The 17,332-nt window shown below is 39.9% G+C and overlaps 1 protein-coding gene across 1 annotated transcript in view; it reads left to right on the forward strand.

The window, feature by feature from the left end:
- Positions 1–14,166, forward strand: part of corin (corin, serine peptidase) — a 54,321-nt gene extending 40,155 nt beyond the window's left edge. The window contains exons 13-24 of the mRNA XM_055156670.1: positions 54–196; positions 275–382; positions 594–707; positions 828–938; positions 1,166–1,289; positions 1,985–2,113; positions 2,956–3,005; positions 3,926–4,262; positions 4,902–5,064; positions 6,659–6,767; positions 7,833–7,966; positions 8,139–14,166. Of these exons, the coding sequence (XP_055012645.1) occupies positions 54–196; positions 275–382; positions 594–707; positions 828–938; positions 1,166–1,289; positions 1,985–2,113; positions 2,956–3,005; positions 3,926–4,262; positions 4,902–5,064; positions 6,659–6,767; positions 7,833–7,966; positions 8,139–8,321 (1,705 nt within the window). The 3' untranslated portion in view covers positions 8,322–14,166. The remainder of the gene's footprint in view (positions 1–53; positions 197–274; positions 383–593; positions 708–827; positions 939–1,165; positions 1,290–1,984; positions 2,114–2,955; positions 3,006–3,925; positions 4,263–4,901; positions 5,065–6,658; positions 6,768–7,832; positions 7,967–8,138) is intronic.
- Positions 14,167–17,332: the final 3,166 nt, after the last annotated feature.

Consider the following 17,332-nt stretch of genomic DNA (forward strand, 5'->3'; position numbering starts at 1 on the left):
CTGAACTCCAGTCTGCCACACAGTGGGTCTGATGATGGGCTGTATCTCTGCAGGTCTCTGTGTCGTGGAGCCAAGGATCGCTGTGAGTCTGTTCTGGGGATCGTGGGTCTGCAGTGGCCCGAGGATTCTGACTGCTCCCAGTTTCCTGAAGAGGACGAAGGCACCCCTTGTCTGCTGCCAGAGGACGGCACTGATGGTAAGACACATTATTATTCTGTTAGAATAAACTCCTGGTTTAGACCTGGTTTATTTATTCTATTCTGTGTCATTGCAGAGTGCTCTCCCAGTCACTTCAAATGTCGCTCAGGACGCTGTGTTCTGGCCACGAAACGCTGTGATGGACATTTAGATTGTGACGACCAGAGCGACGAGGATCACTGTGGTTAGATTTGGTTTAGTCCTGGTTTAATCGAGGTTTAGAATTGGTCTACTCCTGGTTTGATATTTGTTAAGATCTGGTTCAGATCTTAAACAAACTCTGTTTGTTCAAATGTCTTTTCCTTCCTATGTCCTGGCCACACCTCTCTGCCCTGACCCCACCCCCTTCTCTCTGGCCCAGCCCCTTTGGTCTGACTCCGCCCCTCTGGTTGCAGGTTGCTCTGAGCGAGCTCTGTGGGAGTGCCCGGGCAGCTCCGTCTGTATAAAACCCTCCATGATCTGTGATGGTATCCCAGACTGCCCCCTACAGCTCGACGAGACCAACTGCAGTGAGTCATTCAAGTCAAATAAAGGCTTCATTAAGGCTAATGAAGGAGCAATCATTATAGTGTTATAGTATAGTGTTACCGTGGTAATTACTCATATAAATGTTTGTCTTATCTCTTCAGCTGTGTGCAGTGATAACGAGCTCTCCTGTAACAATCATGAGTGTGTCCATCGAACCCTGTGGTGTGACGGCAAACAGCACTGCTCTGACAGCTCAGATGAATGGGACTGTGGTGAGGCCTGATTTATATATAACAATATTCACATATACTGTATATATATGTGTGTGTGTGTGTGTGTGTGTGTATGGATGGATGGATGGCTAGCTGGATGGATTCCCTCGGAGCAAGTTACATCACAAGTGGTGGCGGTTTAGTCCTTGTTTAGTTCAGTTTTAGTCCTTCTTTAATCCTGCTTCAGTCCTGCCTTAGTCCTGGTCAAACTCTCTCTCTGGTCCTAGTTTCTCTGGAGGACCGGTCTGGTCCGGTTCTTACGGTGCTTCGGTCTGGAGCAGAGTACCAGGTCTGTGCAGATGAGTGGAGCCAGGACCTGAGTGAGCTCACCTGTCGACAGCTCGGGCTAGGGTAAGGTCAGTAACACAACACACTGCTGCAAAGAAGTAGTAGTACTAGTAACAGTATATGGTACTAGAATTAATTTGGTAGTAGTAGTGATAGTAGCAGTGGAAACAGATTTGACTATTTACATTTTAAACACTGAAATGAGACAATAGAGCCCAAAATTGACCACCTACTCCACTGTTCCAGAAGGAAATTTCTCATAAATTTTTCTTTCAAAAAAATAAATACATAAATACAGTTTGAAAGCTTAAGAGTTAATCAGCTATACAGTAACTAATGACAACTAATAACCTACAGTATTATTTAAAATGTGTTAATAAAGCTTTTAATTGAATCTTGAGTTTCAAATGTTCGTTTTGAACTTAAAACAACCGCATTATGGATATTAGTTAGCACATGGTTAGCCTCCACGATGCCTATGAACTCTTATATATTATGTGAATTTTTTTGAAAAGTCTATGGGAAGTATGAATGGAAAATTTGACTTCCAGAAGTGGAGCAGGTGGTCAAAGTTGAGCTCCATAGCAGAACCCTGAAAAACTGTAGTTTAACAGGAATCATTTGAATACTGATTCAGGTTTTTGAATGCACTGATAAATAATAGAAAGTATTTTTTTAGTACAGAGATATTAGTGGTGAAATTGTCTGGCACTGCACCGCCCCCTGCTGTCAGCTGACCTTATAGAACCTCTCCTCAGAGCCCCCTCCTCAGTGACGGAAGTCCCAGACCAGGCAGGTGTCCAGGGCCGTCGCCGTTGGTTACATGTTCATCCAGAGTTCAGCCAAAGAAACTTCACAGCTCTGCAGGGAAGGCTGGAAAAGAGGAGGTGAGAATCCAAACAAACTTTTGTTTATAAAGCGCTTTTCATTAGGCCTGTCACAATAATTACTATATCGAGATTTGAGCTGTGGAGGTTTGAATAAATAACTTCTCATTATACATACAACTACTTAAATGTGCATTGTGTAACTTTTTCAATTGGTTTGACCTGTAACTTTTTCTAGTTTGGCCTCTATGAAGATTGAAAGGTTTAATACTATACTGTGAAATATTTCAGACAAGCAATAACATCTCCATGGAGAAAAGCATATGACGGACCCTCCACCAGAAAATTTACACAATGCACCTTTAAAAGTTCTATTCTACTCTGTTTATATTGCAACTATTTATTGTACATTTAGAATATTTTTGGGGAAGATTCTGCTTTAGGGTTATTGTGTGTACATATTTAACTGTGTGTTTTTAGAAATAAAACTGCTTAAATACAATCAAAACTCTGGAATTTTACTGTACAAAATAATTCAATAACCTTTTCTTAACCTTTAGTGCAATTGGTTAAAAGTCAGAGAATAAAGACTTGAGTATAAAGGGTTATCTTATTGTGAATATTTAGTAGAATAAGTAGAATTTGATATTAATACTTTGCTGCAGTACAGTGATTTGGGCAAAATGTGAAGGCAGAAAGTGGCATCCTTGCCTTGTGCCCTTGGTAATTACAAATATTGCTGAACTGATCTTGCAAACCTGGATCTTTAACTTTAACATTGCAGACATGTATCTTATAAATTTAAATCTTATTGTCATGGCAGCCCTGGTTTAGTTCTGGATAAGTCCTGGTTTAGGCTGGAGTTAGTCCCTTTGGCTTTGACCTGTTCTCTTTTCTCTCAGTCACGCCTGTCACTCCCGGAGGAGAGTTTCTGTGCTGTGCTCCAGAGAAGGTAACTACCGTATTTTCCGCACTCATAAGCCTCCAACCCCATCAAAAAATGACAATCCAGAGCTCCCTATACACAAATCCACTCGGGTGTCCCAGCACAACTTCAGTAAACTACAAAGCCGCACCACCCGCAGAACACACACACACACACGGAGCAGACAGCGACCGCATGGCGAAAAACACCCGCAGACACACACATCACTCCACGCCGACGAGGAACGGAATTGAGGAACGAACCGAAAAAGTCCCAGACAGCATCCTCCCTACGCGTCACGAAAGCCAAGAGTCACCTTGAACGCTTCTAACAAAGTCCGACTGACCCATCTAACTGTTGTGTTTTGTTTAATGCACCTTATAGTCCAGTGCGGTTTATTTGTAAACAAAGGTCAAAAATAGACCATTCAGTGACAGTGCGCTTTATAATCCAGAGCACCCTATAGTGCAGAAAATATGGTACTCATGACTGATCATTTAATTTTGTACATTTGCTTTGTTTATTATTTGTTGTGATTTTTTCTTAATGAATTTGATCCATGTACATTTTCTTAAACTTACTACTATCTTACTTTATCATATTTATATTTATTATTTTTACAAATAATAATCTTTAATCACTTATTTTCAAGACTCCATGTTGCCAATCAGTATGCCCCACTTCCACCTCCTGTTCTCAGTTTTATTTTCTTCACTGGTCTTGGTTGTGATGACACGGGGCATCGCAGTTTTTTCTCATGCGGAAGTTGATGAACTTGTTTCTTTTATTTAAGTTGTTTTAGACTAATATTGCAATTAAAAATGTCCAAATTATAGTATAGTGATCCACAGGTGTCATAGATTATAACTATAATCGCAGACACAAGCACAAGAGGTCTTTAATCATTTCAACATTCAAAAATAAATTCCTTTCTGCCTTGCCTTTAGATTGTGGGCGTCGTCCTGCAGTGGGTGGAGCCTCAACACGTCACCGACATAAGAGGATTGTGGGAGATGGAGTTTCCTCTCACAGACATAACAGCTCTCACCACAGACAGAAGAGGATGGAAACCCACAGACGCAGCAGCGGTACTGAGGCAGCACTACCTCGGGGGATTGTGGGAGCAGTAGTCCACAGACAGAAGCGTATCCTGGGGGGGCGTGTCTCTCGTGTGGGGGCGTGGCCTTGGCAGTGCTCCCTGCAGAGCGGAGGGAGCGGACATGTCTGTGGGTGTGTCCTGATCGGGAGAAGGTGGGCCCTGACTGTGGCGCACTGCTTTGAAGGGTTAGTATCTACACATGACAACCTGATTTAATGCCGTACTCTGTAACTTGTCTGGTGGTTAACTGCTTGTCTCCATGGAGATGTCATTGTGCCATCTGAAATGTTCAAAAATATACCTTGAGTTGAGAGGGAGTTGAGTTGTTTTGTTTTATTCACACATGTTTAACACCAAAATATTTAGGCTGAGTTCTTCTCGTAAACAGAAAACACTCAACCTAAGTTCCACCTTGTGATGTCATGTTTGTATCATACAGGAAGAACTTTGCTGTGTTTTTAAATTCCATACACCATCACTCGAATCATGTAGATAATGTCAGACCTGGAATTGCCGAGTTAAAGGTATAACTGTTGTGTGAATACTACCCCTGTATGATATCACAAGGTGGAACAGAGCATTTTGAGCTTTGGAGATGAAGCCAGACTAATAATAATGGATTAGTCAAACAAGTGAATGAAACAAAACTCCAGGTATGTTTTTGAGGAGGTAACAACATTATAGCATGGCTAAAAGCTCACAGGAGTCAATTTTGTGTAATATATGACCTTTAATACCCTATAACAGTATAATACCCCCTCTTTAATAATAATAAATATAGTAGAAAACTGTAACATTTTATGTTTTTGTTCCCTGCATGTCAGACGGGAGAGTGCAGAGCTGTGGAAGGTGGTGCTGGGGCTGAATAATCTGGACCATCCCGGGATCCTGAGCCAGACTAGGGGAGTCCGGACCATCGTAGTCCACCCGAGGTACAACAGAGCTGTGGTGGACTATGACATCAGCGTGGTGCAGCTGGAGACCGAGGTAAGACCAGGACTGAACCAGGACTAAACATGGACTGAACCAGGACTGAACATGGATTGAACTAGAACTAAACTAGGCTGCTGTTTTGAACATAAATGCAGAACATACTGTGGAATGTTCAGAACCATGGAGACAAAATGCACGTTTTACCAAACACTGACAAAAATAATATTATCAAATTATTGATTATTAAAATAATGTAATAATTTACCAAACACTGACAAAAATAATATCATTAAATTATTAATTATCAAAATCATCTGAAAAATTGCTAAATGGATTTCCTGGAGCTTATAATCAATATGAGCATTTATGGTCCTGTTTAGGAGTTTAATTTTCAACAAAAAGGTGAGAGCGACTAAATGAAAAACTGTCAGCTAATGCTATCTAGCTTTTGGCTATACTTTTATGTTTGAGACACTTGTCTAACAGCACAAATCAGCTCAACTGTTGGACTTCCAGCTCCTGTCAGTTCTTTATGATCAGCCCAACAGAGCTTCAGACAAAGTATCTAGAGCGTTCGACAAAGTAGTGCCTTCAGTCATGATAAGTCAGATGATACAAAAAAACATCTTCACAGTCAAACAGGTCACAGGCCCTCTACCAGAAAAGTTACACAATGCACCTTTAAAATGAATACATACCCCAAGGAGCATATATTTAGTTTGGTTTCATGTTTCAGTTCTAAACCAGGGCTTATCTTGGGCTTGCATCTCCATAAACCTGACTTTTATTTGGCCTGAAGAGATCCTCCTGCTGCACCTCCAATGGAAATATTCCTTTTGTTATAATATTGAACAGCATGGCATAAAATGGGCCTATGTCCATGGAGAAAGTTCTGAAGTATCGCTTTAATTTTCTTCTCCGTAGAATCATGCAGAAAGTTGCACAGTGTTATAATAATAATAAACCCCATAAAATCAAGATAAGTCCAGGACTATGATAGAACTTTCTTAGAATAAACCATTGTTAAGCGTGTTCTCCCAAAAATTTCAACTGGAATCGATCGATTAAAAGCAAAAAGAATTTATTCCCTATTCAATACAATTCTAATACAGAGCTCTGGGTCAGATCACTACCACTGACTGCCTACGGCTACACAGGTCTTAAATCAGGCAAATCTGACTGCCTCTGAATACCTCAACCCAGATTTTATAAACATCCATATGAATATGCAAATAATATGTTGAACAGGTAACGCCTTGAAACTTCCTTGGAGTTTCTCTGCATTCCTTCCAGGGTGGGGGGATGACAGCAGCCAAATGTAAATCACAGCCAGTTTGTTTAGATTCGCACCAGGCCGAACCATCTCCACTGCTGCTGCTCTGCAATGAATTTCCTTAAAAGGACACAATCTATATCTGCAAAAGATTACCTTAAAAGCATACCTGTTTCACATAGTGGTACCTTTAAACATACATAAGATTTCAGTGGTTAAACATTAACACAATGTATAATAATCAAACAAATATATAAATTCAATGTTTAATATGCACATGTGATGCACTCAAGAAACTTCACCACTTGGTTCAGCCTTCACCATATTAAGCCAGAACTTCATGAAAACTTCAGTTATTGTGTTGAATGTTTCCAGGTAGAGGAGACTGCGTTCGTCCGACCTGTGTGCTTGCCTGCGATTGGCCAGCTCCCATCACCTGATTCATACTGTTACATAACGGGATGGGGTCACATGGGCAACCGCAGTAAGTTTGTGTTATCTTAATTGCATGTTATGTAATATTATTTATATTGTTTTAGTATATTGTCTGTCATATAACAATAAAATAATATTATAAAACGTAACCAGAACAGATTAATGTGTTTCAGAAGTGGTTGGTAGTTAACTTTAGTACTATTGTTTATAATAATGTTTTACCCAAGACAGTTACTCCAGATATGTTTCTCATTGTCACTGTCATGGTGTGAATTAGGCTCTATTCATGCTTTTGGAAACAAGCGACGACAATTTCTGGTTTAGTTACCGACCTGGGCTCGTCTACCCACTGTGATAAAACGATTCAGGGTTCCCATGCTCCTGGAAATCCTGGAAAAATCATGGAAATTGAAAATGTCATTTGTCATGGAATTTTAGTATCTCTTTCATGCCACTACAGCTTTCTGTTAAGTTATCATTAGGATATTATGATTATTTCCGAACGTCTGCACCTTTTGTTTAAAAGAGACGGCAATAAATGCACTGACAGGATTCTGAAGGTTTTAAAACTATAATCCCAAACCATAAGGTGAGTGGGAAGGGTTAACATTTTATTTTTTATTTAGCCATAAAAGTATGATGAATTCTACACATGCAAGTGCTGTAAAGTCATGGAAAATTCACTTTAGGTCATAAAAAAGTCATGTAAAAGTTTTGAAATTTTGTCAGTGAAAAAGAGTGGGAACCCTGCTCATTGAAGTAAATGTGATCAGCAGTAAAATGAAGACTGCATATGTATGTGCCATTTGGAATCTTGAATTTGGCACCTCATCTCTTCTGTAGTCCAGTGCGCTCGGAGATATGTGTCAATGGGGAAATGATGAAAATTGAGGTATGGTTGGAATTGTTGATTAGCCGATCATAACAGAACACTACAATGACACGGAGATGAAGAAAACTGGGACATTTTCAAATTTTTCCTAGATATTGTCAGACTTACTACCGTGAAGTTATCATCGCATGTTTCCAAACGTCTTCCTGGTTTGTGACGTAAGCGTGAATAGAGCCTATAGAAGTAAAAAAAAAAAAAAAAATCTGTTCTTTTGTGCTGCAGTGCCTTTTAAGCTCCAGGAGGGGGCAGTGCGCATCATCTCTATGTCCCAGTGTCAGTCCTATTTCGACTCAAAAACTATCACTCCCAGAATGCTTTGTGCTGGATATGATGCAGGCACAGTGGATTCCTGTATGGTAAGAACTAAACCAGCTTTAAACTAAACTAGGAGTAAACCATGGCCCTTAAACATTTCCATACATTTCTGCAGTTTTGAACACAACTACAGAACAAAACGTCTACATTATAGTTTAAAGAAAACTAAAGCAGCACTTTTCTTGTAAGAACAGTGTTATATTTTTCTCACAGGGAGACAGTGGTGGTCCTCTGGTGTGTGAGGACCCCTCCGGCCGCTGGACCCTGTTCGGACTCACCTCTTGGGGCTCCGTCTGTTTCAGTAAAGTCCTGGGTCCTGGAGTCTACAGCAACGTCACCCACTTCACCCAGTGGATACAACGACAAATCTACATACACACATTCATAAAGGACTAGACCAGGACTAGACCAGGACTGAATCAAGACTGAAACAGGACTGAGCCAGGAATGAACCAGGACTTTATCAAGACTGAGCCAGGACTAAACTAAGACTGAACCAGAATTGTACCAAGAGTGAGTCAGGACCTAATCAGGACTAAACTGGGACTGGACCAGGACAGAAACAGGACTAAACCAGGACTAAACCAGGACTAAACCAGGACTAAACCAGGACTAAACCAGGACTAAACCAGGACTAAACCAGGATTAAACCAGGATTAAACCAGGACTAAACCAGGACTAAACCAGGACTAAACCAGGACTAAACCAGGACTAAACCAGGATTAAACCAGGACTAAACCAGGACTGAACCAGGACTAAACCAGGATTAAACCAGGACTAAACCAGGACTGAACCAGGACTAAACCAGGACTAAACCAGGATTAAACCAGGACTAAACCAGGACTAAACCAGGACTGAACCAGGACTGAACCAGGACTAAACCAGGACTGAACCAGGACTAAACCAGGACTAAACCAGGATTAAACCAGGACTGAACCAGGACTGAACCAGGACTAAATCAGGACTGAACAAGGACTAAACCAGGATAAAACTGGATCTAAAGATTTCAATTATGTATTTAAATTGCACATGACTGCTGACAACTGGACCAATTTGACACATAAACCAGGTCTAAACTCGGACTAATCCTAAACCTGAAACTTTAAAACAAGGCCTTGCGACTAGGTTCTTTTGTTTAATTTTCCACATCCCATTACTTCGGTTTACTTGTTTAAAAATGTAATGTCATTTTTCCTTGACAGACAATTCAATGCTCCCAGTGTGATTTTGACTCATTTGAATCCATTTTTGGGCCTGGACTTGTTTTGAACTTCCTGTTTTGGTCTTCCTTTTTTGAACGTCCAAACCATAGACATAGAAATAGTAGACACGGAGTTTGAGGCTAATGTAGGGTGACCAGATTTTCAAAATAAAAAACTGGGACATGCCTGGTTTGTGGTGATTGGTAATAATAAAATTGTGAAACGAGTACGTAATTAAGGATAATTATTATGTACTCAGCTCTAATGTGAGTCAGTATAGTCACATTTTCTTTGTGTTTTGGTCATTTTTAAGCAGCTTTTCTGGATTTTACCTAAACAAATGTTTTTGCCTCTCTTTACTGTTGGCAGGGATCAGAAGGGTCAAAAATAAGGATACCTGGGACATTTCTTGTATAAATGTGGGACAAATCACTGGTTTTGGGCTCAAAACTGGGACTGTCCTGGGTAAATTGGGATGTCTATTCTGACTCACATTAGTGCCGGTGTGGTATAGGATTTTGACCCCGCGGTGAGATGACCCCGGGGTCAACATACTATATAGTATGTTGACCCCGTGGTCAGAATCCTATTATGGTATGTTGGACCCCCCTATAGAATATTGACCCCCCCATGAAAATCTATATTTTATTAATAAAGAACTTGAATTCTGTAGAAAAACTTTGAATATGAATACTATATCTGCAAATTAAAACACATTGACATATTTAAAAGTGTTTTTGAAGAACTCAGATGCATTTTTTTTGTCGATTATAATATTTGAATGTTAAAAATGACTTACTTGTTTAAACACATATTTTACTGAAAATGAGATAAGTAGTTATTAATGAGTTAGATATCAAAGAGATGTATAATGATTTGGAATCTTGTTAAAATAGACAGGGCTGATCAATTGAGTAGTTAAATAGGGGAAAGTTATGGCTGTAGTAATCTGACCCCCAATATGTTTATTATAGTTCTGATGATGTAAAGTAAGAAGAAATGTTAGCTGAATATTGACAATGATCTGTTATATATAAAAAAGGTCAAAATCCCATGGCTATAATAATCTGACCCCCCAATGTTTATTATAACACAACATGACTAAATTCAACATCATTATCTTTACAAATCATTGCCTAAATTGACATTATGATTAAGAATTATCTGAACATAACAAACTAAAAACCATAACAACGTAAAATACAATATAAAAGTGACAAGATTGCTGTGTATATGCAATTTTAACAATATGTTACATTTACACAAAATACCAAGTCGTTCTCCATCAAAACATTTCTTAAACTACCTTAAAAGTTCATGAATATGTAGCAATATATAATAAAAGTAAATGACATGAGAAATAATGATCATATAAGTAACTACTAAAGAAAAAAGTAAGGGGAGTCATAATCCTATGGGGAGGTCACTTTACTACAACGGTATGTTGGGTCAATATACTATGGGGGTCAAAATACTATCTCACACCAACTCCGAGTGCATAACAATTCCTCTTAATTACGCACTCTTTTCACAATTTTGTTATTACAAACTACCACAAACCAGTGATGTTGCAGTTTTTTATTTTGCAAATTTGGTCACTCTATACATGTGACTACTTCTACATTCTGTTCGAATCCAGAAGAGCCTGGAACTGGACAACAGAGAAAAACCTCTGTCCAAACTTGAGACAGTCCAACCACAGCTGCTAATTTGTATCACATTTCTCTCAAATTTCTTCTCCAGAATTCTCATCACATTCAGAACTAAATATATAAGTTGATTTACGTGAGATAAAGAGTAGTTTGGTCCTGTATGTTGTTTTTTATCCTCTTTTACAACTGCCATGTTTGCTTTTGACGTAAACTGAGCGTGCTTCTTTCTGACTGGTTCATCTGCCTGTCAATCACGCCCTCTGAAATCAGGGAGACAGGACACAGCTCCAGATCCACTCATCTTTGTGAAGTTTTGTCAGAATTTCATGTCTGTGAATGTTTATGGTCCTAACCATCAGGAACAGGACTAAAACAGGTCAAAGTCTGGGTCCAAAATTTGTAGATTCAAACTTGGATTAAACAAGCTCGAAACCAGAAGCAAACCAAATCACAACCAAAAGTGGGTGCAATATTTAACATTTTCTGATGAAGACTCTGCTACCTGCTTGTCTCAATAGAGATGTTAGTAATTTGCCCAGAATATTCCACTGTAGAGCATTAAAGGGCCCATCTCGTGCAAAATCAACTTTTCAGAGTTTTCTACCTTCTAAGAGTGATGTGTAGGCCTTGGATATGTCGCCGAAGTGGTTTTTAGATTGACTCAGCATTTTTTTTTAACAAATTGCAGTGTATTTCTGCCACCCTCCCACGTGACAACAAACTAAAGCTGCTACAACAATGACACGGCAGATACACCTATGACGCGTTTGACATAGCAGAAAAACGTTTCACACCTGACCCCCTCCCCCACTCCACCGCCTCCACCCTGCATCGTCTGACAATTCCCACATGAACACCTAAACAAAAGCGACAGCATAAGTTCATTGTTCTACACTGCAGTGAACACGATATTAGGGGTGGGCGATATCTCGATATTTTTAATATATCGAGATTTTTTAAAAACTCGATATGAATTCTGACATATCGTATATATCGATATAATGCTCATATTCAATTTTGATTTCGCTTCGCTTGTTTGTCTTCTCTTTTGTCTCTCTCGCGCCCCCGCCTCCCTGATTTAGTTCGCTCGTGTCTCTTTCACTCCTCACTATCGCCGTAAACACCCAAAGTTGCTGCCAGTGAAAAGCTTCAAGCACCACGAACCTTTTCCACTATTTACAGACAAAACCATCAGCAGCACATCCTCATATTCCACTGAGTCGCGTCCTTTAGTCCAAAAGAAGTTGAACCCCATGAGCAGCACGTGGAGTGCGCTGTTTATACAAATTAGTGCTTCTTAAGTTTCGTTTCTGTAAAATGTAAACAAGTCTGCGCAAAGCTGCAAAAAAAATAAAAAAAAATAAAAATTAACACTATAATCTCAAACGGACTGATGTGGCTCTTGAGTCGTTATGCTATATATATTGTAAAGTTTAGTAATGTAAATTCTATTTATGCAGAAGATTTTAATGAATAATCTGCTGCAGTGTAACTTGTACAAAAGTGTTTGGAAACGTTGGGTTTGATCTGCAGTAGACTGTGGGAAACCTCAGAGCTCCTTACTGCTGGATATGAACATGGATCTATTAAAATAAGGAACATCCTGAGCTTCCTCTGCTAAAGGAGCTCATGGTTATGATTATGGTTTTGGTTTGGATAACAGAGTTAATGCAAAGATGAGCTTGTGTTGAGTTGTTTTATTTATGAATGAAACAAAGGAAATATGTTTTATTTCTTTTATTTAACAGTTAAATTATTATTTATGTAATTAGGGTTTTTGTAATCTTAAATATTCCTATATGAACTGCCGACCTCTTACACTTTAATTAAAAAAAAAAGACCTTGTGGAATTTGGCAGATTTGTTTTTGCAGTTTTCCGTTTTAGGGGGTTATTTTTTTCCTGTACACATATCGAGATATATATCATATATCGAGATATAGCAAAATATATCGAGATATATTTTTTGATCCATACACGATATAATAAGTTGATCAACTAGTGTTTATTAATACATTACCAATCAGTAATGTTCAGCTGATGTGGACGCGGTGCTTGAGCTTCGTGCACCTCAAAGTCCTCGTCCGATTCCAGGTCCAACACATGCGGCTGAACGTGCTGTATCACCATGATGTCTTCCTCCTCCCTCCCTGAGATGGGCGGAGGAAGGGCGGCTCACTCGTCGCCTACGTCACGTTTGGAGGGCGGAGCCTGTGCTTTCTCAGGACGGGTGGGGGGAGGAGCAATAGTCGGCCTTTCATAGTTCCTGGTCTGTGACTTTCTCCAAGAAATCAATAAGATTTCAGAACTATTGTGTAATGGATGTTCCAAAACCCAAATTAAGCTTGTATATGTGCAGAAGATACAATGTGAAATGAGTGATTTTGCATGAGATGGGACCTTTAAACATACTGTATTTATCATGCATTTATTTAAAGTGCACTGTGTAACTTTTCAGGTGGAGGGTCCATCACTTTTCACTTTTCTCTATGGAGATATTGCCTGAAATGTTCCACAGTATGGCATTACACTTATTTATCATGTTACACGTCAGATCTGTGTAGAGGCGAGCCCACACACAGTACGAATGGAATTTTTCGGGCAATAAAAAGCCATGTTATTGAGTAAGTGCAACACGGATACGTTTTAATGCCATACCGGGTACATTCCAAACAAAACAATAACACCTTCATGGAGACGAGCAAGCTGCAGAGCCCTCACAAGAATGTTACACAGTGCAGCTTTAAATTACAAATGTTTTATTGCTCAAAAATACTTGGCTCAAAAAAGATCGGACCTATAATCAATCTTGGTGTTGTTACAGGCTTTTCTCCATAGAGATTGAAGATTAAAGCCTTACTGTGGAACATTTTAGGGAAAGCAACAGCATCTCTATGGAGACAATCAGATGGCACCAAAAAAAAATCCATAATTTAGCTTTAACAGTTAACTAAACCAGGACTAAACCTCGACTGGACTTTTTTGCTTAGCTGGACTCCGACTCCCATGATGCTTCACTCTCTAGTGCCTGTGCTGTCTGTGCACATGTTTTGGCGTGAGGTTTTCTGTCAGATTGAATGTTCTTTTTGCTTGTTTTGCAGCGCCGGTCGACCGGGCAGAGTCACTTTCACTTTTACCTTTGGAGACAGTGTTGAATATTCTGCTGCTGCTGCTGTGTTTTTGAGCACATTAAGACGAGTGGCCGTGAACGCGTGTCACGTTTTTGCCTGAAATGTTATGAGCCGGCGAACAGGAGTCACAGTGGGAAACAGTGTAACAAGATGTGGTCCAAAGTGGGCTAAAAGTAGGACTAGAGCTTTGGAAATTTAGAAAAACAACACTGAAAATGACAGTATAGAGGCTTTGCACCGTCACGTGACTCCTATAGCAACGGTACCTACGCCGCCATGACACGTGGCACACTATGTCATTGACTTCAGCAGCATCGGAGAAACATGGGCAGGTTTTGTTGTGTATTTGGTTGTTCTAGATGCTCTGAACTGGATAAAATTATTCGTTTCTTCACTGTTCCTCTGGAAATGACTCATCAGGATCAAACAAGGGAATTATCGGGAAAAAAAAACGGGAATTATGGCCAGAGAACATAAACCGCAAAGAGATTTCCAATGGTACCATCAAGACACACTCACGTCACTTTCATCAAGGTATTTGCTATTTAAATCGTTTTATAGCTTATTTAATGAGAGAAGCACATTTACTGAACTAAAATATAAAAAGAAAACATAAAAACTGTATCTTCCAACGCACATATAAACATGTCACTCATTGTAGGACCCATGTTTTCTTTATTGTCTTGCTTATCCACAACTGTGTCTTCTAGAATGAATCACATTTTGCGAGTGGATCTTTCTAATGTTCGCGAAGATCTTTTCATGGCCGATTCTTTCGAGGTTCGGCTCACAGACTCTTCGACTCGATTTCGTAAACTAGTGCGGGTTTTCCTGGATAAATTAATGACATTTTAGTTCAGTAAATGTGCTTCTTTCATTAAATAAACTATGAAACAATTTAAATAGCAAATACCTTGATGAAACTTCGGGTGTCTTGATGGTAACATAGGAAATCTCTTCTATTTTTGCTAGCTATAATCCGTCTTTTTTTCGATAATTCCTTTGTTTGAGCTCCTGATGAGTCATTTCCAGAGGAACAGTGAAGAAAAGAATCATTTTATCCCTTCCGTCTAGAACAACCAAATACACAACAAAACCTGCCCATGTTTCTCCGATGCTGCTGAAGTCAATGGCATAGTGTGCCTGGTGTCATGGCGGCATAGGTACCTTTGCTATAGGGGTCATGTGACAGTGCAAAGCCTCTATAGGTTACACAGTAGTACTTTAGTATTATCTGTGGACGTTCGCTCCAGTGAGGTTAAAGAGAGGGTATTATACAAATTTATTTTTTTTTGTTTTCTCTCATGTTGTAACTCTGTCTCATTAAAAACATGCCTGAAGTGGTTTTAAATGTCATCCACGCATGTTTAAATAATTTAGCGATCTCTCCTGGGCCTGTTTCAAATCCTCCTTCAGGACAATTCTCCATAAATATACAAAAACATGATATAAAACTGTACATGTGGTGATGATGATGATGATGATGATGATGTGCAGTAGCTTCATTAGCATGCTGATTGTGTTATGATAGTGTTCTAAAGGGGGAGGGGTTAGCATGGAGAGCAGAGAGAGGGAAGACTTAAAGCATAAAAAATAAAAGAGAAAGTATTAATAGGTAGTTTATGGTAACATGGTGATTAAATATGTGATGTGTCAGCAGTTAATACCCCCTCTTTAAGGATTTTAACCACATGAAGTGTTACTTAAAGCCAACTGATTGGCTGTTTTTCTTAAAAGGTTTTTGTTACTTTGTTTTTAAAGAATTGTGATTTTGCTTTTTTTTTTTATGTACTTTTTTTGGTACATTTTTATGTTTTAAGCATTTGTTATAAATTAGTTGAAATATGAAATATATATGTTGACCAAAACATCTTGAATGGTGTCACTTTGGAGCATTAGCGTAGCATTAGCCTCCCCTATGTAAACCACTGGGGCCTGTTAGCTCAGCTGGTAGTGCCTGATATCTGAACTTAAAGGGACAGTCCAGAATTTTGGATATAGGACTTCATTTCCTAGTGAGCCAGAGTGTTGGAGACGTGTGGAGACACTTTTTGAAATATTCCATCCAGTCCTTGTATTTGCAGAGGTCGCTGGTGCTAGGCTAGTGCATGTCAATGGCCATAGTTCTCCTGCCACTAAAAACAGTCTTACCCACTCCACAAAACACCTGAAACAAAACTTTTATTACACCAGACTGTCCATGTAAATGTCTGTGTTGAATAATGTTTGAAATAAAACTAACCTTGCATTGCATGAATCGTCGCATGTTGAGGGACTATTTTCTCATATATCAGTCCGCCACTGCCAAGATTTCTATCAGGAAGTACAACTCACTGCTGCTGCTGCTCAGACTAGGCCTGTCGCAATAACTGCAAAAATGAATCACCGCGGTGCATGTTGGGCCACTGTGATTACCGCACGTGACCAACGTGACCAGACCCAGAGTCCTGCAAGGGTCCATTTTTAGAGACCCGCACCCGTCCAGACATTCCACCCGTTTACATTTCACCTGTTACCGCCCGTGCCTGTGATAACCCAGGACTAACCCAGGACAGCCACAGAGCTCTGCGCCGCACAGAGTTAAGTGCAGCCATTGCCCGATCGCACTTTGCGGACACCTGCTCCGCATGCTCCCGCTAGGGGCTCTCTCTCTTAAGTCTGCGGGTACCTGACTTGGTGCAGGACTCTGACCTGAGCTGCCACAGTGAGAGCTGGAGAGATGCAGCTGCACTTGTTCCAAATCTAAATATTACTTCTCCCACACTATAAATGCTATATCCGCGCAACATCCAAGGCACATGTGCATCTGCAACAACAAGCGCATCATCAGAGAGAGTTTTCAGAGCTGCTGGAAATATTATAACTCTGGGGGATGGGGTGGGGTATCACCGCATGTCACGCTGTTGAGCCGCTATACCACACCAAAGGAGAAATTCCCTAACCGCGACAGCCCTAGCTCAGACATAAATCCTTCAAATGGAAGGTTGGTTTCACTTCTAAAATTATTCTATCAGCACAGACATTCACATGGACAGTCTGGTGTAATAATAGTTTTGTGTGGCAGGAGAACTATGACCATTGACATGCACTAGCCTAGCACCAGCGACCTCTGATAGGAGGATGGACTGGATGGATTATTTCAAAAGTGTCTCCACACGTCTCCAACACTCTGGCTCACTAGGAAATGAGGTCCTATGTCCAAAATTTCACACTGTGTCTTTAAATGAAGATTTTATTTGGACTGAACCAAGACTCAACTCGGACTAGACCTGGACCGAACCAGGACTGTCGCGTATAAACCCTGTGCTCCGAGTCCCGGCGCTGCTTGTACATTCCTTGTGCTGTATTGTAAAGTGAAATGTGTGTGGTTTTTTAAAAGTATTTTTCTACTGCTGTTTGTATGTGACGCTTTGAGGCCGAGCGA

Source organism: Boleophthalmus pectinirostris, unplaced genomic scaffold (assembly GCF_026225935.1).
Source record: "Boleophthalmus pectinirostris isolate CB_2022bp ecotype Guang Dong unplaced genomic scaffold, ASM2622593v1 HiC_scaffold_20, whole genome shotgun sequence".
NCBI classification, from domain to species: domain Eukaryota; kingdom Metazoa; phylum Chordata; class Actinopteri; order Gobiiformes; family Gobiidae; genus Boleophthalmus; species Boleophthalmus pectinirostris.